General features: G+C 42.0%; 1 protein-coding gene across 1 annotated transcript in view; it reads left to right on the top strand.

Moving 5' to 3' along the window:
• Nucleotides 1-21898, top strand: part of DPF3 (double PHD fingers 3) — a 257140-nt gene that overhangs the window by 192962 nt on the left and 42280 nt on the right. The window contains 1 exon segment of the mRNA XM_075843503.1: nucleotides 17328-17456. Coding sequence (XP_075699618.1) covers nucleotides 17328-17456 — 129 coding nt within the window.

The following is a 21898-nucleotide window of genomic DNA, read 5'->3' as shown; positions in this document are numbered from 1 at the left end:
TAAGTCTCATCTTCTGTACAAGTGCTGTGCATGTTTATAGAGTTTCACTCATAGGGGTTCAGTGAGCGAGTTGTTTTGTGAGGTTCTCACTATGTAGACTGATGGTAACATGGAAGGATCACTGGTCACAGTACCTTTCTTTCCATCACAATATAGTGGCTTTACACTAGTTTGGTAGCGTGGCCACATGTCATAGTCATGTGATTAGTTAAAAGCAATATATGACAAGTGCAATGTTAAGATTTTGTGGCTCCAATCTTCCTTTTATAGCAATTTATATAATTCAAATAGAGAATCTGTGCACTATTTTTATTTATTAACAGAAAATGTGGTGACACACCCTTTCAAAAAAGACATGTGCAAGTTTATCATTGAAAATTAATAGACTGCGCTATTGATTCCGTCAAAAACAGAACCCTGTCACAACGGTGACAAACAGAAACCATCAGCAACGTCTCCGTTACCATTGGGATCAATGGTAATGCAAGCGGAAGCGACGGTTTCCTTTTGCCTTTCCGTTGAGTGGTTCCCCAGACAGAAACTTCCGACCGAACCCCTCAACGGAAAGATAACGCTGATGTGAACAGGCCCTAAGTAATTTTTAGTTGTAGTGAATTGGATTTGAGAAAAATCCTGTTAACAAAATGCAATGTAAAATACAAAAGCAGCCGAAATGGAACGTTATAAGTGTTCTCTTGGACAGTTATATACAGTATTCTGGATTTTCAGATGTAACTCCTTGTGGCCGAATAGATATACAAACTGACACTACCATTTTGCATTACTTTGGTTGGGCAAACATGTCTTTACATATAGAATATTAGTACCGTCTGATAGCATTGTCATGAACTGGCCAATCCTATGATGCTTCTTGCGCATAAAGCATACTATAATAAATTGACAACCCCTTTAGTAATGTTAACCAACCACCTTGCTATGGAAATTGAATTCACCATTTGTCTCAGACAAGCCTGTCTAGCTGCAAAGGTGGACATGCACACATTGCGTAATTTGATGCGAAAAATTCTGCATTAAAACCGCAATTAAACGCCGCTAATTCCGCAGGTAAGATCCACACCATTTTTTTTAATGCGTTTTCAGATGCATATTTTACATTTTGATGTAGATTATCTGCTACGGATCTTGGTGTTTTTTGTTTTTTTTTAAACTTGTCAGATAAAGCACGGAGATGTAAAAGATAAATTGACATGCCGCGAATTTTCAAATTCTGCAAGGTGTAGATAAGATGACTTGAAATCTCATTTAGGTCGAATTCAGACGAACATAGTATATGTCCGTGTGACGGCCGTTAAAACAACAGCAGTCACACGGATGCATGCATTTCAATGAGGCCGTTCACACAACCGTTGTTTCAACAAACCTTGTGAATGGTCCCTTGAAACATAGAACATGTCCTACTTTCTTCTGTTTTCATGGATCCCTCGATAGACTCAAGTCTATGAGGGATCTGTGAATCTGGCCTTACTTTGTTGCTACTGGATGACGCTGCAAATTTGCTGAAGGAAAACCCACACAGAAAATCCGCATATAATATGCATCATGTGCATGTGCCAAATAGTTTGATAACACGTTAGCCAGCTGACAAAAGTTGTATTGCTCTCAATGAGAAAAAAAAAAAGTAGTATTGCAGTTATGATACATTTTATGACTAACTGAAATAAAAGTAAAGATAGTAAACAGCAAGCCTTCGAGACTTGGTACAACAAAAGTATGTATAAGGCAGTAGATGGGTGCCAGCCTCAGGATACAGGCTATATCCTAAAGGAATATAGCACTCCTCGATTCCAAACCCCTTACCGCCGCAAACAGTTTTGACTTTCCCGACATCGTTCAGATTTAAAAAATAAGGCTGTCGCTTTATGTGGTTATAACCTTGGATAAGTAAAATAATTCCTAATGATTCTAACATATCGTTTTTTAGGCAAGTGGTACAATTTGGTTGATACATTGAGTGTTTATTTATGGAAAACACCAACATTTATTGAAAACTTGAGAAAATTTGCATTTTTCTTAATTTGAATTTATCTGCTTGTAAGACAGATAGTCATACCACACAAAATAGTTACTCATCAACATTTACCATATGTCTACTTTATGTTGCATTTTTTAAACTTCCTTTTATTTTTTGGGGTCGAAAGAAGGCTTGTTAAGTTTAGAGCAAATTTTTCACAACACCTTGTGTTATTTGAGCCATTTGTTCGGTTTTCAGATGCTGGAGGTGCCAAATTAAAAGAAAATGATCCAAAAATTCTCCTTTTTTGAAAACTACACCCCACAAGGAATTGATCTAGGGGTGTAGTTGGCATTTAGACTCCACAGCTGCTTCATAGATTTTATTAGAATTGGGCCATGAAAAATTAAAAAAAGATGAAGTTTTAGCTCAAAATTTCTAATTTTCACAAGAAACTCTAGGGGAAAAACATGACAAAATATGTTATGTAATTTCTCCAGAGCATGACAATACCCCATATGTGGACAGAAACTGGTGTTTGGCACACTGCAGGGCTCAGAAGGGAAGGAGCACCATTTGGATTTTTGGAGCATAGATTTTGCTTGGTGCTTTACTGGTATTTTAATTTATAATATGGGGGCATATGTAAGCTTTCACCAGGGCATCAAATCAGGGCATAACAATTACTGCATTTAATTTTTTTTAAATACATCATTCACTGTGCAGTATAAAGGACACGTTAACTTTGTGTTGTCAGTACGATTACGGCAATACCAAATTTATAAAAAAATAAATAAATATGTTTTAGTACTTTTTACACAATAAAATATATATATTTTTTAAATCATGTTTTTGTGTCGCCATACCTTTTTTTGAATTTTTTCATCTACAGAGCGTGTTCGGGCTTTGTTTTTTTGCGGGACGAGCTTTCGTTGTTATTGGTACCACTTTGGGTGTACATGTGACTGTTATATCACTTTTTATTCCATTTTGTGAAAGGCAAAGACACCAAAACAGCAATTCTGGCATTTAAAAAACATTTTTTAGGCCGTTCACCACGCAGCATAAATAACCTAACATTTTGGTTGTTACAAATGCGGCAATACGAGCTATGTATAGTTTATTTATTTTTCCATTATTTTTCTCGTTGATAAAAGACTTGAAAAGGAAAAAATGGCACTTTTTTTTAAACTTTAGTCCCCACTAAGGAACTTGAAGGCCTGAACCCCTGATCGCTGTTATAATATGCAGTGCATTATAACAGTTAGGCCTCACTCACACGAGCGTGGCGTTTTTGCAAAAACCACTTAACGTGCGTGCGCAAAAACCACTTAACAGCTCCATGGGGCAGCAGCATATGATGCTTTTCGCGCAGCCGCCTTTATTATGACACTCCATTTGGATGTTTGTAAACAGAAAAGCACGTGGTGCTTTTCTGTTTTCATTCATCCTTTTGACAGCTGTTGCGCGAATCACACTTGTCCCACGGAAGTGCTTCAATGAGTGCGTGATTCGCGCAAAACGCCCAAAGAACGGACATGTCATGACTTTTTTTCAGCGGGCTCACGCGGAGTAAAACTCACGGACATGTCTGCACGACCCCATAGACTAATATAGGTCCGTGCAACGCGCGTGCAAATAACGCGCGTGCAAATCAGACGTTTTTCCCGTTCGTCTGAATAAAGCCTTAGGCTGCCTGTTTGTGTAAAACTATCAGTACGTGATGGACTGGCAATGGGCTAAAAACCTCTTAGATGCTGAGGTTGCTCATAACGGCGGCATTTAGGTGGGAATTTGAGCTAGCTTTGGCCGTGCCCTTACAGTAGAATGTCAGCTGTGCTGCACAGCTGACACCCGCTGCTGATAGCGCAGGCCTACCTCATAACTGTACAGAAAATTGCGGAAATTCCTTGCCAACCATGTCAAATGTCAGCAAGTGGTTAACATCCTTTTATTTCAGTTAGCCATTAAAAAGTATCATTAACTGCAATATGTTTCTCATATGGTCTAATCAAATAGAACAGGAAAGTTTGCCTGCAGTTAAAGGATTGGTTTAGGAGTGCTAAGCCTCCTTATGTGAACGCAAACTCATAATGTGCCTCAATTGATTGTAATGGTGGTAGACAGGCTTAGATAACAGAAAGTCCTTCCTAATCACATATGGTGGGGGGGGGGGGATTTCTCTTAAAGAATGGAGTATGGTTTTAAATTCCTCATGGCATATTTGCTACATTCAAACAGTGAAAAAAATGGCCACTAGAAATTGCTCAACTCAGTTTTTCATGGCCGTATTGCATCAGTGTGTCTCCAAATTTTCATCCATTTCCAATCCGCCTGTTCGTTTTTAATGGCCGTTAAAAAGACGGATGAATTTCATTTGTCAGTTTTTTTTTTTGTCAAAACACCCTGAAAATACCACAGTGCCCATGTCGACAGTGTTGAAACGCCCCTGTAGATAGTGCCCACATATAAAGTGCTACCATGCCCATGTTGATAGCACCAGTGTCCCCTCTAGATAGTGCCCAAATAGTGGCAAAGTGCCCCTATAGATAGTGCCACACACCTCCCTAGATAGTGCCAACCCCCTGTAAATAGCGCCACACACCCCACCAGGTAGATGGCGTTATTGGGGGGTGTGTGTGTGGCCTTTCCCAAGACAGAAGTCCCTGGCTAGAGTGTTTGCGATGCTCTGGCCAGAGACTCCATAGTTACGGACGTCAGGGGTTTCTTAAAGTAGCACTGTGCCCTGGGAGTCCTCTTGGCTCAGATCAGTTTTTAACGACCTTTACAAGGATTGATTCCTGAAAAATGACTGTTAAAAACGAATCCATTGAGTTCAATGGGGGCTGTCGGGCCGCGAAAACTACCAAAAATAGGACGTCCTACTTTTTGATGGGCAGTGTGAATGCACCCATAAAACTCCATTGTTCTGAAAAATGCTGTGTCACGGCTGTTGGAAAAAAGTCAGTTTTTCACTGCTGTGTGAATGTAGCCTAAGGCCCCATTCACATCGTGTTTCTGCTATCTGCCGAGCGTATACGTTTTTAAATACTAAAAAAAAAAAGTATTAACTTAAAGCTCGGCGTATAAATAGACTATAATGTGTCAAACATAGACCAAAATAGCATCCGTTTGGTCTATGTTTGTCATGGTTTACATTGGGATACGTTTTTTTTTAAAGTACTGAAAAGAGTAGTCTGCTACGCTATTCTGCACTTCAAAAAAAAGGTATAAGCAACGTAACGTTTTTTTTAGCATTGATCTCACTGGATGATGTATGCAAACGTAATGCTATATGTTTGTATCTGTTTACATACAATAAATCTATCCGTTTTTTTTGGGGGGGGGGTTCTTTTCAATGTTTCATGTACGCGATAAGCATCATAGGGAAGTATGGAGCGCGCTCCATACGTTGCGGGTGTCAGCGGCGTTTTACAGTGGATACCGGGACTAACAGCCGGGAACAGCTGCCTCTGTTAAGCCGCATCTCTAGCACGGCTTAACAGAAGCCTGTGAATATGACTATATATTGCAATGCATTATCTAATGATCGCTGGTTCAAGTCCCCTGGGGGGACTAATAAAATGTGCAACAAAAAGTTTATTAAAAGTTCCAAAAAAATCCCCCTTTTCCCATTTTTCTTCTAAAATAATGTAAAAAAACAAAAACAAAATTGGTATCGCTGCATCCGTAAAAGTCTGAACCATTACAATATACCATTCATTAACTCGCACGGTGAACGCTGTAAAAAATGAAAAATCGCTGTTTTTTGGTCACCTTTGTTCGCAAAAAAACCAAAAACGTAATAAAAAGTGATCAAAAAGTTGTACGTACCAAAATAGGATACCAATAAAAACTTCAGCTGGTCCCGCAAAAAATAAACCCTCACACCGCTCAATCCACAGAAAAATAAAAAAATTTATGGCGCTCAGAATGTGATGAAACAAAACAATTATTTTATAAAATTTTATTTTTAAAAAATGTTACAAGGCTTAGAATTTACAAGTTACAAGGCAGCAATTTCTCAAATTTTCAAGAAAATTTCAAAAGGCTAATTTTTCAGGGACCAGTTCAGATCTGAAGTGGCTTTAAGGGCCTTATATATTAGAAAGTCCCCATAAATCACCCCATTTTGAAAATTGCACCCCTCAATGTATTCAAAACAGCATTTAGAAAGTGTTTTAACCCTTTAGGTGTTTCACAGGAACTAAAGCAAAGTAGAGGTGAACACTGTAAACTTAGGACACAAAAAAGTGGCGAAATTGTTATTTTTTTCTATTCCCCCCAAAAAATGTTAACAAATATTAATTAATAAATTATATGTACCCCAAAACGGTGCTATAAAAAATACAGCTTGTCCCGCAAAAAAACAAGACACTCTACAGCTTGTCGACGCAAAAATCAAGCGAATGCGACGATGGAAAAAACGTAAGAAATAGCTTGTAGATTAAAGCCTAAAATAAGATGGTCACTAAGGGGTTCAACAATGCCTTTAGTATCAGCAACTGAGTGACATATGCTGTATAATCCCTGTTTACGTACGGACATCTGTACACACAATGCCAGAGAGGATAACTGGAATTGTGCATACTGCACCATATACATCGAGTCCTGAGTGATATGTAAAATAAGACAAAGCCTAAACCTCTATATACACATTAGGAGTCACATTAGAGGTTGAAAAATAAACATTTTATGGATTCTGACATTTTTCTTTTTTTATGTACTGATCTTTTACTGAAGGTTGAGGTTTTATCAGCAGATTGAGAATGGTTTATACGACAGAGAAAATGATGACAGGTGGCAGCATCCACGGGTGCCGGTTACCATGACATCATGCCAGACCACTACAGGCTGGGGGCCTATGAGGCAAAGAAGGAAATCAGCAGGATTCCTCCTAGGCACAAATTGGACACCATGCAAACCATAGGAAGCCTGGCTTGAAATGCATAATACATTGAGACATCTCTCAGGGCGGATTCTTTTCATCCAAGACATTCTGCATTCCATACAAACCACTCAAAGCTAAAAATATAGAAAGTCATACACTGTTCTTGGAAAATAAAAAGGAGAAACAGATCGTCACCTCTGAAGTTGATGCTTGAGGAGGCTCTGTCACCAGATTATAAGTGTCCTATCTCCTACCTAAGGAGATGGGCGCTATAATGTAGGTGACATCAGTGCTTTTTATTTAAAAAAACGATCTATTTTCACCACGTTATTAGCGATTTTAGCTTTATGCTAATGAGTTTCTCAATGGACAACTGGGCGTGTTTTACTATTGACCAAGTGGGCGTTGTACAGAGGAGTGTATGATGCTGACCAATCAGTCATGCACTCCTCTCCATTCATTTAGTCAGCGCATAGGGATCCTTTTAGATCCTTATGTGCTGTCTTATACGAACACATTAACGATACTGAAGTGTTTAGACAGTGAATAGACATTCCACGGGATGTCTATTCACAATCTCTGCACTTCGTTAATGTTTCTGTGGTAGTTACAGCAGAGCAAGCGTAATCTCGCTGTAACCTGTCATCTACAGCGTAATCTCGCGAGATTACGCTTGCTCTGCTGTAACTACCACAGAAACATTAACGAAGTGCAGAGATTGTGAATAGACATCCCGTGGAATGTCTATTCACTGTCTAAACACTTCAGTATCGTTAATGTGTTCGTATAAGACAGCACATAAGGATCTAAAAGGATCCCTATGCGCTGACTAAATGAATGGAGAGGAGTGCATGACTGATTGGTCAGCATCATACACTCCTCTGTACAACGCCCACTTGGTCAATAGTAAAACACGCCCAGTTGTCCATTGAGAAACTCATTAGCATAAAGCTAAAATCGCTAATAACGTGGTGAAAATAGATCGTTTTTTTAAATAAAAAGCACTGCTGTCATCTACATTATAGCGCTGATCTCCTTATGTAGAAGATAGGGCACTTATAATCTGGTGACAGAGCCTCTTTATTGAATAGGACGTAAAATAACTCCCATCCATTTTCGGTTTCATCATGCACAAATAATGGAGATGACAAGTAGATTAAGGGCCCATGCACACGACCGTAGATTTCGGCCATAATTACGGACCCATTAATTTCTATGGCTGACTGACACCTTCCCGTATATTTATAGGAAGGTATCCGTGCCGTAGAAACCTTCCGTCAAAAAATAGGACATGCCCTATTGTTTTATTTTACGGTCCGTGCGTCCATACTTTCTAATGTATAATGCACGGTCATGTGCATGGGACCTTACAGATTAACATACTCCGCATAACAAAATCGCTAGCAGTCAGAGCATTTAAATGCCTATTACAAAACACTAGTTTTTGGGCAATCGTTTAAGGTCCTGCTATAGCCCACAGGTTCAGCTGAGCTTCTATGAACCCCTATTTTTGTATGGGTTTTCTTTAGGCAATCTTCTTAAAAGTTAATTTCCTTCTATGAATGTGGTCGTGTGTGTGCATTCCTCCGTTTTATAGAATTATAATAGAAACTACTTGACTAATATAAATAAATCATGTGCATCATATACTGGCGCAATAAGGCGAAATGCACACGTTGCGGAATTTGGTGCAGAAAATCTGCATCAAAACTGCAGGTATACGTAGGTAGTTCTGCAGGTTAAATCCGCACCTAAGGCTGTGTGCCCACATAGTGTAAACGCTGCAGAATTTCAGCAACGTAATTCTGTGCGGAAATTCATTTTCAGCATTTACAGTAGCAGCAAAGTGAATGAGATGTGGACAATATCATGCCCACGCTGTGGGGAAAAAAATGCAGAAAAGTCGTGTGGAAAATGTTTTACAGTGCGTTTTTTCAATTCCACAGCATGTCAATTTATGGTGCCTGTTTGACCCATAGACTTCAATGGGGAGCAGAAATTCTACAACAGATTGATGTTGTTGCGGTTTTTACAGCATTTATGCAGCGCAGGAAAAACACACTATTTGGTGCAGATCTACCAGCGTTTTTCTAGAGATCCTGCTGCAGATTTTCTGTTGCAGAAAATCTGCAGCCTATCATGTGTATGGGAACATATCCTGAGGCGGACTTCACATGGGGCGGATATGCTGCGTAAAAGCACTCAGAGTATCCGTCCTGTGGACCGCAGGGAATTCTGGGTTGAAAAACAGCACCAAACTGTGGGGCAGTTTTTCACCTGGAATGTCCACTGTGGAAAACTGCAGCAATTATACGTTTCATCCCAGGAGACCACTGCAGCGGCGGTCACATGGAGGCCAGCCTTCTGTCGTCAGCCTGGCCGGCCTCCTGGGATGACGTTTCATCCCACGTGACCGCCGCTACAGCCTGTGATTGACTGCAGCGGCGGTCACATGGAGGCCAGCCTTCTGTCGTCAGCCAGGCTGGCCTCCTGGGATGACATTTCATCCCATGTGACCGCCGCTACAGCCTGTGATTGGCTGCAGCGGTCACGTGGGATCAAATGTCATCCCAGCAGACCGCACTGGAGGGAGGAACACAGACCTCTGGGTAACTGTGATTTGTTGCGGGATTTAGCTCCCCATTGAATTCAATGGGGAATACCCGCAACAAATAAGCAGCGTTTACGCGTCGCTATATGGGGGGGCCCCGCGTCGCTATATGGGGGGGGCCCCGCATCGCTATATGGGGGTGGCCCCGCGTCGCTATATGGGGGTGGCCCCGCGTCGCTATATGGGGGGGGCCCCGCGTCGCTATATGGGGGGGGGCCCCGCGTCGCTATATGGGGGGGCCCCGCGTCGCTATATGGGGGGGCCCGCGTTGCTATAGCCATACTACACTATATCCATTCCTGACAAAGGAAATCCATTTGGAAACATTGATGCAAGAATGGACATTTCTGCACGTAAATTTACCTGTGGTGCGTATTTTAAAATCCACAACGTGTCAATTTATCTTGCGTTTCTGCTTGCCAATCGTATCAGTCTAGTTTTAAAGAAAAACACACCCAAACACGCAGCATAAAAACACACCTAGTTCCGCATCAAAATGTAAAACCGCACCTAAAAATGCATTAAAAAAACACACCATTAGGTGCGGTTTTAGCTGCGGTATTCCAATGCGTATACCTGCTGTTTTGATGCGTATTTTCCGCATCAAATTACGCAACGTGTACATTCAGCCTTAATGTGATTTATTTAACCCTCCATGGTGGGGCCGATACTGCACAGGGTCCTGCTCAGACCTCCGACACTATAATGTAATCTCGCCCCAGAGTGCCCGCTCGGCGCTATCTGCCTGCTCGCTGCAATTTACACTGCGCTCGTCTGCAATGTCGGAGACTGGCTGAGGTGGTGACAGATAGAGAGGGATGTTCGTGCACGCAGCGCATCATTGATTATAGATTCTGTTAACCTATTCCCTGCCGGGGAACACAGAAATTATAACAAATTAGATATACATTTTTCCAATAGTATTTGCAGAGGTTAAAAGTTGTTAAGTTACATACAATTATTATAGTAATATATGTTAAAAAGTTATTTATATAAAGAAAATAATTTATTAAATGATCTTTTGGTATTTTTTTCAGTTTAACAGTAATAAGATTAAAAAATCGAAAATCGCTCATAGGGTTGAAAAAAAAATAAATATCTAGATTTTATTTTTGGGCAAAAATCTTCAAGCCCTAGCAGTAACATTGCTATACCTTATCCTGGACAGATAAACCCCCTCCCCCCCACCCCCCCTCCTAGGTCCAGCATGTATTAGGTTTCATTCTTATCCAGGTTACAGAGATCAAATTTTCAGAGTTGAGCAGTGTAACCTTAACCCCTTCCCGCTCCTGGACGTACTATTACGTCATGGCAGCTGTATCTTTCGCGCTCCATGACGGAATAGTACGTCTCGGGAGTAACGGCCGTTTAGGCCGTCCTCCCGACACATACAGGAGCTGTGACAGCTGCTGTCTTGTTCAGCAGCTGTCACAGCTCCTACAGCGGGGACCGATCGCTGTGTCCCCGCTGATTAACCCCTTAAAAGCCGCGTTCTATAGAGATTGCGGCTTTTTAGGGGTTAAGCCGCCATCGCCGGCCTGCTACGCGATAGCGGCCGGCGATGGTGACTATGGCAACCGGACACCAAACAATGGCGTCCGGCTATGCCATAGACGGAAGCCTAGTGGGTCCTGACAACGTCAGGACCCACTAGGCTTGCTGTCAGTGAGTAGCTGACAGTTCTAATACACTGCACTACGCATGTAGTGCAGTGTATTAGAATTGCGATCAGGGCCTCCTGCCCTCAAGTCCCCTAGTGGGACAAAGTAATACAGTAAAAAAAAAGTTAAAAGAAGTTGTGTAAAAATAAGAAAATAAAAGTTTTAAAAGTATTAAAAGTAAAAATCCCCCTTTTTCCCTTATCAGTCATTTATTATTAATAAAAATATATAAACAAACAAATAAACTGTACATAATTGGTATCGCCGCGTCCGTAACGGCCTGAACTACAAAATTATTTTGTTATTTATCCCGCACGGTGAACGTCGTAAAGGAAAATAATAATAAACCGAACCACAATCACAATTGTTTGGTCACTTCACCTCCCAAAAAATGGAATAAAAAGAGATCAAAAAGTCGCATGTACCGAAAAATGGTACTGATCGAAACTACAGTTCGTTACGCAAAAAATAAGTCCTCACACGGCTTTATTGATTGAAAAATAAAAACGTTATGGCTCTTAGAATAAGGCAACACAAAAAGTAAATGATTGTTTACAAAACGTATTTTATTGTGCAAACGCCATAAGACATAAAAAAAACCTATAAACATCTGGTAGCGCCGTAATCGTATCGCCCCGCAGAATAAAGTGAATATATCATTTATAGCGCACGGTGAACGCTGTAAAAAAAAAAAAGAATAAAAAAAGAATAGTAGAATTGCTGTTTATTAGTCACCACGCCACCTAAAAATAGAATAAAAACTGATCAAAAAGCCGCATGCATGACATGAAAACTACAATGGATTCCTCAAGGGGTCTAGTTTCCAAATTGGGGTCATTTTTGGGGGTTTCCCAATGTTTTGGCACCACAAGACCTCTTCAAACCGGACATGGTGCCTAATAAAAAAAGAGGCCTCAAAAGCCACTAGGTGCTCCTTTGCTTCGGAGGCCGGTGCTTCAGTCCATTACCGCACTAGGGCCACATGTGGGATATTTCTCAAAACTGCAGAATTTGGGCAATACGTATTAAGTTGCGTTTCTCTGATAAATCCTTTTGTGTTATAAAAAAAAATGGTATAAAGAGGATTTTCTGACAAAAAAAAAAATGTAAATTTCACCTCTACTTTGCTCTAAATTTCTGTGAAACACCTAAAGGGTTCATAAACTTTCTAAATGCTGTTGTGAATACTTTGAGGGGTCTAGTTTCTAAAATGGCGTATTTGATAGGGGTTTCTAATATATGGGCCCGTCAAAGCAACTTCAGAACTGAACTGGAACCTAAAAAAATAAATAAATGAGCCAATACTTCGCTTCTTACATTATACTGATAATGAGCCGTGCCCACCCAGAGATGACCCCAGTTTTGACCGTTTGTATAAACGGAGACCCCTATTAGACCGTTCCAGTGCCCGGTTTTCCCAAGCATTCACCCCCGAGAAGTGTATTTCTATTGATGAGTCCCTGGTACATTTTAAAGGGAGGGTTCAATTCCGCGAGTACCTGCCGGGTAAGAGGGCAAGGTATGGCGAAGATGTATAAGTTGCGAGAGTGCATCCGGGTATACTAACAGGTTTAGGCTATATGAAGGAAAGGCCACCCCCAAACCAGACTGCATCCTGGATTACAATAGGTACATGGGAGGTGTGGACTTGTCAGATCAAATCCTGAAGCCCTACAGCGCCATGCGGTGTGGTATAAGAAGCTGGCCAGGCACATCATACAGATGGCTTTGTACAATGCGTACGTGCTACGTCGATGTGCAGGCCAGACGAGAACTTTCCTGGAATTTCAAGAGGTGATTATCAAGAACCTAATCTTTAGGGACCAAGAAGGGGGGGCACCCAGTACTTCTGGAAGCGGGGCCACACGCATCGTACCAAGGCGGCAACACTTTCCAGGAGAAGTTCCCCAAACTGGCAAGAAGGGAAAAAGTCAAAAGAGGTGCAAAGTCTGCTATAAGGGATGACACAATATATCAATGTGACACGTGTCCCGAATAACCAGAGCTCTGTATGAAAGTCAGTTTTAAAATTTATCATACATCCCTTGGTTTATAATTTACCCCAATTTTACTTACCCTGATGCACTCCGCACAGCTTATCCCCCCTCGTCTTTCCCCTCTGAGCCCTGCTGTGTGTCCAGGCAGCTGATAACAGCCACATGTAGGGTATTGCCATACCCGGGAGAACCCACATTACAGTTTATGGGGTGTAGGTCCGTCAAAATGCTCACTACACCTCTAGGTGAATGCCTTAACATCGAGGAAAAGGAGGCAATCAATACATGCTGAAGGCAGGACTGTATTTACAGTTCATGCTGCCCTAGGAACTTTTAGTGCTTACGGCCCATTGCACGGTCAGGCTAAGTTCACACATGGTGTTGGTTGTTCATTAGTCTCATCCCTGCCCCTCATCATATTCAAATATCCTGGGTCTTGTCTCACACTCCCTCATTCACCATCAAATGTAAAGCTATTGGCTGGGCTGGTCTCACTTCAGACACCCATTAAGTCCAAATCTCCTCGCTGAGCTGGTCTCATTTATTCTCTACCTCCAATCAAAATTCAAAGATCCTGGGACAGTCTCATCCCAAAACCATCACCCCCTGCTGGCCGCGTTCAGACAGCCCTATTGTGGCTGCATTTTATAGTCTGTATTATGGCCATATGACATGGACCTCCTGTGCTCGAAATTAAGCTTAGATCACCATAGAGTTCTAAGTTAATATAAGTTCAGTTCACCCAAACAACGGTTCAGATTTTGCAGCTGTAATATGTGCGCAACGCTGTAGAACAGCTGCCTGAATGCAGTCATAGACTATACCACAGGACATACTCAACATATTGTCAAGGGGAGGGGGTTCATGGCATGCTGTTTCTTGCACACATAAAAATACATGCGGACATTAGTGCTCTCATATTAGAGCATATAGATCAGGGGTCTCAAACTCGGCCGGGTAAGTGGGCCACATATAGAAAAAATGGGAAGTTGACGGGCCGCATTACTTTCAAATTTGATACATTACAAAATGATTGTTAATCAGTTAGTTATTTGAACTACTATAATAATACTACATTACTATAATAATAGCGCTAGGTTTAAACTTAACGGAAATTTGTGAGTTTTCTCCACATGCTTATTTCAATAATCCAGTTTTCCAGCTTAAGAGTTGCTAAATGCAGTCCGGCGGCTCAGTTGGCAGCATTTGGTAGATGAACAAATGTAAAGATTAGGCAGCCCCTTTTTAGATCGTGCCACAGCGGCCTCTGCAGAGGCTGCCACCGACACCCCCAGTAGATCGCTCCATTTGGGCTCCCTGCAGGAGTGGAATCCCCAGCCAGAGGGTTGCCGACGCTTTGGCCAGGGACTCCTCTGCTGGAGGAGCCCCTGATGTCACTGTCCATACACAGTGACATCAGGGGATCCTCCTGGACTGGAATGTGATGTCAGGGGCAATCCTAGAGCGGAGCACTAGTATAGGCTCTGCTCTGGAACTCTGGGGAAGCCACTGACATCCGCGTCCATATATGGACAGTGATGTCAGGGGCTCGCCTAGAGCTGGAGTCCCGGAGCAGAGCCGCTTCTAGCACCCTGCCTGGGATTCCAGCTCTGCTCCTGACATCACTGTTCATATATGGACAGAGATGTCAGGGGCAACCCCAGAGCTGGAGTCCCGGGCAGAGCGCTACTAGCGCTCCTACTGGGACTCCAGCTGTGCTCCTGACATCACTGTCTAGCTCTGGGGAAAAACTAGACATCGCTGTCCATATATGGACAGCAATATCAGGGGATTCCAGAGTCCCGGAGCAGAGGCAATAGTAGCGCTCTGCCCGGGACTCTGCTCTGGGGAAACCCCACATCGCGTGTCAATTCATGGACAGTGATGTCAGGGGATTCCAAAGGGTCCCAGAGCAGAGCCTATGCGAACGCTCTGCCCGGGGACTCAAGCTCTGTGGAAGCCCCAGACATCACATGTCCATTCATGGACAGCAATGTCAGGGAATTCCACAGAGTCCCGGAGCAGAGCCTATACAAGCGGCTCTGTGTCCCGCGGGCCACAGATTACAGCCTCAGGGGCTGCATGCGTCCCGTGTGCTTGAGACCCCTGTTATAGATGATGCCACTAACCTGCACACCTTAATAATGCAGCGAGACAGTTAATAAATACTACCATACTGTACAAAATAGATACAATTATAGAATAACCTGCATACATAAGACACACACTACAAACATACAAATTCATTACACAGATATTATATGCACATGCACGCATACACATTATATACATATACACACACCTGTGCACACACACACACACACTATTTACATATGCGCGCACACACACACAAACACACACACTATTTACATATGCGCGCACACACACACACTATTTACATATGTGCACACACACACACACACACTATTTACATATGCGCGCGCACACACACACACACACACACTATTTACATATGCGCGCACACACACACACACACTATTTACATATGCGCGCACACACACACACACACACACACACACACACACACACACACACACTATTTACATATGCGCGCACACACACACACACACACACACACACTATTTACATATGCGCGCACACACACACACACACACTATTTACATATGCGCGCGCACACACACACACACACTATTTACATATGCGCGCGCACACACACACACACACACTATTTACATATGCGCGCACACACACACACTATTTACATATGCGCGCACACACACACACTATTTACATATGCGCACACACACACACACACACTATTTACATATGCGCACACACACAATTTACACATGCGCGCGCACACACTATTTACATATGCGCACACACACACTATTTACATATGCGCACACACACACACACACACACACACACACACACACTATTTACATATGCGCGCACACACACACACTATTTACATATGCGCGCGCGCACACACACTATTTACATATGCGCGCGCGCGCACACACACACTATTTACATATGCGCACACACGCACTATTTACATATGCGCGCGCGCGCACACACACACTATTTACATATGCGCACACACACTATTTACATATGCGCACACACACACTATTTACATATGCGCACACACACACTATTTACATATGCGCACACACACACTAATTACATATGCGCACACACACACACTAATTACATATGCGCACACACACACACACACTATTTACATATGCGCACACACACACACACACTATTTACATATGCGCACACACACACACTATTTACATATGCGCACACACACACACACGCTTTACATATGCGCACACACACACACTATTTACATATGCCCGCACACACACACACACACGATTTACATATGCACACACACACACTATTTACATATGCGCGCGCAACACACACAATTACACATGCGTGCGCACGCGCACCCACACACGTTTTATATACACACTTATTTAAACACACACATACAAATTTTATATTCACACTTATTTAAACACACACATACAAATAAGTATGTGTGCATATAATGTGGGTGATAGCTGGATTAGTGCAGTGTCACTATCAGAACAGGGAGGGGGGTTGGAAGTGAACATTTACTGAAACTGTCCAGAAATGACTCAAGTACCTAGAAGGGGTGGGCACATGACAGGACTAAGAGCTTCCTGTACTGTTGTGACCTACTCCAGTTCTAGTGTAAAATACAGTCTTGTCTGAAGTGGAATCTGAATGCACTGTAGCAGGTTATATTTATATTATTAGTGTTACAAAAAATGTGTATTGCAAGTGGAGTTAGGCTGTGTTCACAATCATTTATTTCAATGGTAATGCTTCCGTTGCAATTGGTTTTCATTCCGTAAGGTTTCCAGTTTTTTAGCGGAAACAATAGCGTAGTCGACTGCGCTATTGTTTCCGCTAAAACAACTGAAACCTTATGAAATGTTAAACTAATTGAAATTCAAAACGGAAGCTACGGTTTCCGCTTGCCTTTCCGTTCACGGGTTCCTTTGAGGGAAAGGTCTAACGGAACCCATGATTGTAAGGCCGACGCTGATGTGAACAGGCCCTTAGACGTTTCAGAAAATAATTTGTCAGCAAGGACTGTACTGTAGGCCCTACATGCCTCACAGATTGCAGACTAGTAAAAAAATTCATGTCACTGTTCTTCTAGCTCGTAAAGGATCAGATGGTGCTATACTTTCCAATAACTACTGTGATTTTTGCCTTGGAGACTCAACCATGAATAAGAAAAGTGGACAACCAGAAGAACTTGTATCCTGTGCAGACTGTGGACGCTCTGGTAGGTCATTCCTCTTTCTGCTCTGAATCTATTCTCAATGAATTCTTAAATTGAGAAATTATGCCTGAGAATGGATATAAATTCTTGCATGAACAGAGCATCGACGATACATGCATGGCATGAGCCAAGGCGAAAAAATTATATATATATATATATATATATATATATATATATATATATATATATATATATATATATTCAAACAGAGAAAGCAGCAGCACTCAATCTCAGTAAGAGAAAGCTTACATATGTGAACGGGTGCCAGCAAGCAGTCCAGATCCTAGGACTGTATCAATATTCAGGAGAAATAAATCTTGCAGCACTCCAACAGGATGAATGAAAAAAACTGAAACGTCGCACCGCTGTATGTTGGCTTGAATAAATCACAGTTTTTTTTCATTCATCCTGTTGGAGTGCTGCAAGATTTATTTCTCCTGAATATATATATACATATATATATATATCTTGCTTTTTTCACAAGTCTTATTATTGAGGTTTCGGTCATTCCATAATCTCTCTCAGCGGCTGCAACGTGTGAACACTTTAAAACCTTAATGTGAAAATTCAAGTGTCTGATCTAGAATTAAAAAATGGGTCATCAATGGTGATTATTCGCTTCAATCACGAATAGTAATAGGAGTTTTGAATTACTGCAGCCTTTTACTTCCATCTTGCTGAGAGTGGGATAGCTAAAGTAACTTGAATATCTTACCAAAAAACAGTTACATGCTGTCTGTATCTGTAGCATTCCTGTGATTACAGCAGCGTCATTACTGATTCAAGCACACAGTTTCGCTCTCTTTGCAGTATGAGAGAAGTTAGAGCAAGGGGGGCATTTGACAAGTATTTTTTGAGCTAGCCGACTTGTAGTAGAGTGATGGGGTCCAGGGTGCAGCTCCAATATCTGCAACATGGCAGACATTGATAAGAATTTCCTGTTAGTAAATTAGAAGAAGTAGAGGTCTGCACGACAAAGACTGAGCTTTGAATGCACCACAGAGATACTGCACGAGGATCGAAGACGTTTTTTGTTTTTTTTACTGGAGGTACGCTTTAAGGCTAAATGCACACTATGCGTATTAGGTGGGGCAAATTCGCAGCATAATACAGTACCAGAAAATTAAGATTTAAAGAAATCTCAGCTTCATATTGCAGATATTGGTGTATGTAAATTGACTTGGTGTGTATGTTAAAATCCGCAGCATGTCAATTTATCTTGTGTTTCCACTTGCGAATTGTATCGGACTAGTTTTGAAAAAAAAAACGCACCAAAATCCGCAGTATAAAAACTTACTGTTTTCCACATCAAAATGTAAAAACTACACCTAAAAAAACCACATTTCACCTGCAGAATTACCTGCGTTTACCGCAACGTGTGCATGTAGCCTAGGGGTTATGCCTATGGAGGAGACTAATCTGAGACAATAAATTAAATTTCAATAGGAGGAACCGCCACTTTGAGCAGGTGGCATTTCTAAGACACCTAGACAATCTGGTAAACACTTGAAAGCCCATTGGTGTTTGGTTTTATCATTATATTTTAAGGCCTCATTCACACGAGCGTATCAGATTCACGCGTGTGAAAAACGCTCGTGAATCTGGTTCATGTGTGTTGCGTTATGCATCAGTGTGCTTTGCGAGTGCCATGTGTTCTTCATGCACTCGCAAAGCACATCTTTTTTTATTTCCAATCGAATTGATGCGCAAATCATGCACCCCACATGGATGTTCATCCCTGTGCAGTGCGTGGTTTTCACGCACCCATAGACTTCAATGGGCACATAGGTGCGCGAAAATGCACCAATATAGGACATGGAGTTTCGCTGCGTGAAAACTCATGCATGTGTGATAGTCCCCATTGAAATCAATGGGTCCGTTTGCTGCGTGTGATTTCCATGCGCAGCACACAGACATTATTCACGTTTGTGTGAATGGGCCCTAACTAAGAATAGCTTGGTGACTATCTAAATATAAACACAGAAAAATCTAAACACAGAAAATAGCTGACAGAGCATTAACTATTAGGCGGGATTCACACGACCGGGTCCCGCCCGAGTGTCGGCCGGTAAAATCGGCCATTTTGCCCGGGCGGTTTGCATAAAGTTTTGCATCCGTTCCGGGCCGGGCAGATCTGGACAGTGACATCAGCGGCAACTCCTGAAGGGGAATCTCCATGTGCTCGGGGATTCCGCTTCAGGAGTTTCCGCTGATGTCACTGCCCAGATATGGACAGAGACATCAAGCGCTCTGTCCAGGAGCGGAATCCCCGAACACACGGGGATTCCGCTCCTTCAAGGAGCTAAAGTGGGGCTAGCACATAGCAGAGCGGGGAGATACCTCCCTGCTCTGCTATAGTGGCGTCACTACAGTAGTAGCAGCCGCAGCAGCAGCAGCTGCTAGCGGCGCCATGGAAGGTGTCGCCGGGCCAGGGCGCTTTTAACAAGCAGGGGAAGGGAGCCAGCGCAGCGCTCCCTTCCACCTGCTGTACACCCCGGCCCTGCAACACAGTCTCCAGCGTAGCCATTTGTCCGAATGGCATCAACTCCTCCTCCTCACATGCACTCTGCGCTGTGAGGAGGAGGAGATAGAGCGCAAGCCACGGAAAACCCGGCCATCACTCGGGACACATTCCGGTGATGGCCGTGTATTACCCGGCCCCATAGACTTCTATGGGAGCCGGGCGGCCAGGTACCCGGCCGAAAATAGAGCATGTCCTATTTTTTGACGGCCGGTTTTCCCAATCGGTCATGTGAATAGCCCCATTAGGTGTCTATTATTCCTAATGCAGCCGGGTGCCGGCCGATTTATGAACGGCCGGCACCAGGACGGGAAACCCTGCCGTGTGAATGAGGCCTTAGTGTAAAAATAAAACATTACAAACACGAGTCTTGCTAGACTGTATGCGTTTTAAGACCAGCATATAAGGCACTATTCTTACACAAAAGGTTCTCACACAACTACTAGAAGGCAAGTTCATTATGTAGTCCTACATTTACAAAAATAACGTAACGCTAATCATGCAGATTAGTTTTATATGTTATTTTTACATGCTGATAGTTTTGTGTAAAGTTCCAAAAAGAAAACTGCAATTTTAGTTGAAAAAAGCAGTAACTTCCATCTTTTAAAGTTGTATTCGATCTAATAAGTTTTACTCTGAATTCCCTTACAGAGAAATAAAGGCAACAACTTCTTTAATTAAAAGCTAATAGAGGTTGTCTCATCACAGACAACCCATTTATTATGAGAGCTGCTGTGATCAGTGGATCGCTGTGGGTTCGGCCCCCATGACCCCTGAAAAACAGCTGATATTGCAGGGGGAGTTGGTCTTAAAAGCAGCTTTTACAGGTGAATATAAGTGTTATATATAGCCATCAAGTCTGAGAGAGCAGGGGACACCAATGTATGATATCCATATGTTCTATTAGGACATAAAGACACGGGACAACTCTATCTATATATATATCTATATCTATATCCATACAGCACTCTGCGACAGATTCCAACACGGTAATGGGTGCAAGCAGGTAATCCAGATCCATGGATTAGAAGACAAACGAAAGAAATCCCACAGCACTCCGATGGTTCCAAAAAGTATGTGATTTATTCAGTCAACAGCTGCAACGTTTCCGTCCTGCTATAGGACCTTTGCTTGAAAAACGGAAACGTTGCAGCTGTTGACTGAATAAATCACATACTTTTTGGAACCATCGGAGTGCTGTGGGATTTCTTTATATATATATATATATATATATCTTTTATTTATTATTTTTTTATTACTAGTTCTCTAGGCTCTGATTTATATAGGGGTATTTTCCACTGTACAATCTACAATGTAGTATATATTAGAGCAAATAATACATTATCTTGAAAACCACCCTTTAATTGCTTACCCAGAGTACATTTCAGCTTGCACACATTCGTCTATGAGATTGTCTTTTCAATAGGTCTTCCACGGATTAATTTTCCTAATAGTTAAGCAAATATAAATAACTTATTTTTATTGTGATAGGTGTATAGCTTCAGTGATAGAATATTTTACTTTAGATCAAGAGTTCCGCAATTATAGACTTATCTAAAGGCTATGTAAACCTTTGAAATATTTTTTTTTTGTTTTTTTTAATGAAAATGTCTATCAGTGTGTTTTATGCAACCTCCTAAATACTTTATTAGAAATTGTTTTTACTTTTTGATGTACAGCTGCTTTGTATCCTGTATACAGAGCAGCTGTATCGTGCACAGAGATCTGAATCCATCAGGTCATTGGCACTGAGTGGTTCAGTGTTAGCGGGTCCCGCGTGTCTCTGACACACAGGATCCACCGGTTATCGATCACATCTACCGGTAAGTTAGAGGGACACAGAGGATCCGCTAACACTGAACCCAACCGTGCCGATAACCTGACTGATACAGGTTTCAGCGCTAGATACAGTTGCTCTGTGTAC

The sequence above is a fragment of the Rhinoderma darwinii genome, chromosome 12 (assembly GCF_050947455.1).
Source record: "Rhinoderma darwinii isolate aRhiDar2 chromosome 12, aRhiDar2.hap1, whole genome shotgun sequence".
NCBI lineage: Eukaryota > Metazoa > Chordata > Amphibia > Anura > Rhinodermatidae > Rhinoderma > Rhinoderma darwinii.
This window is presented reverse-complemented; position numbering and strand designations above follow the sequence as displayed.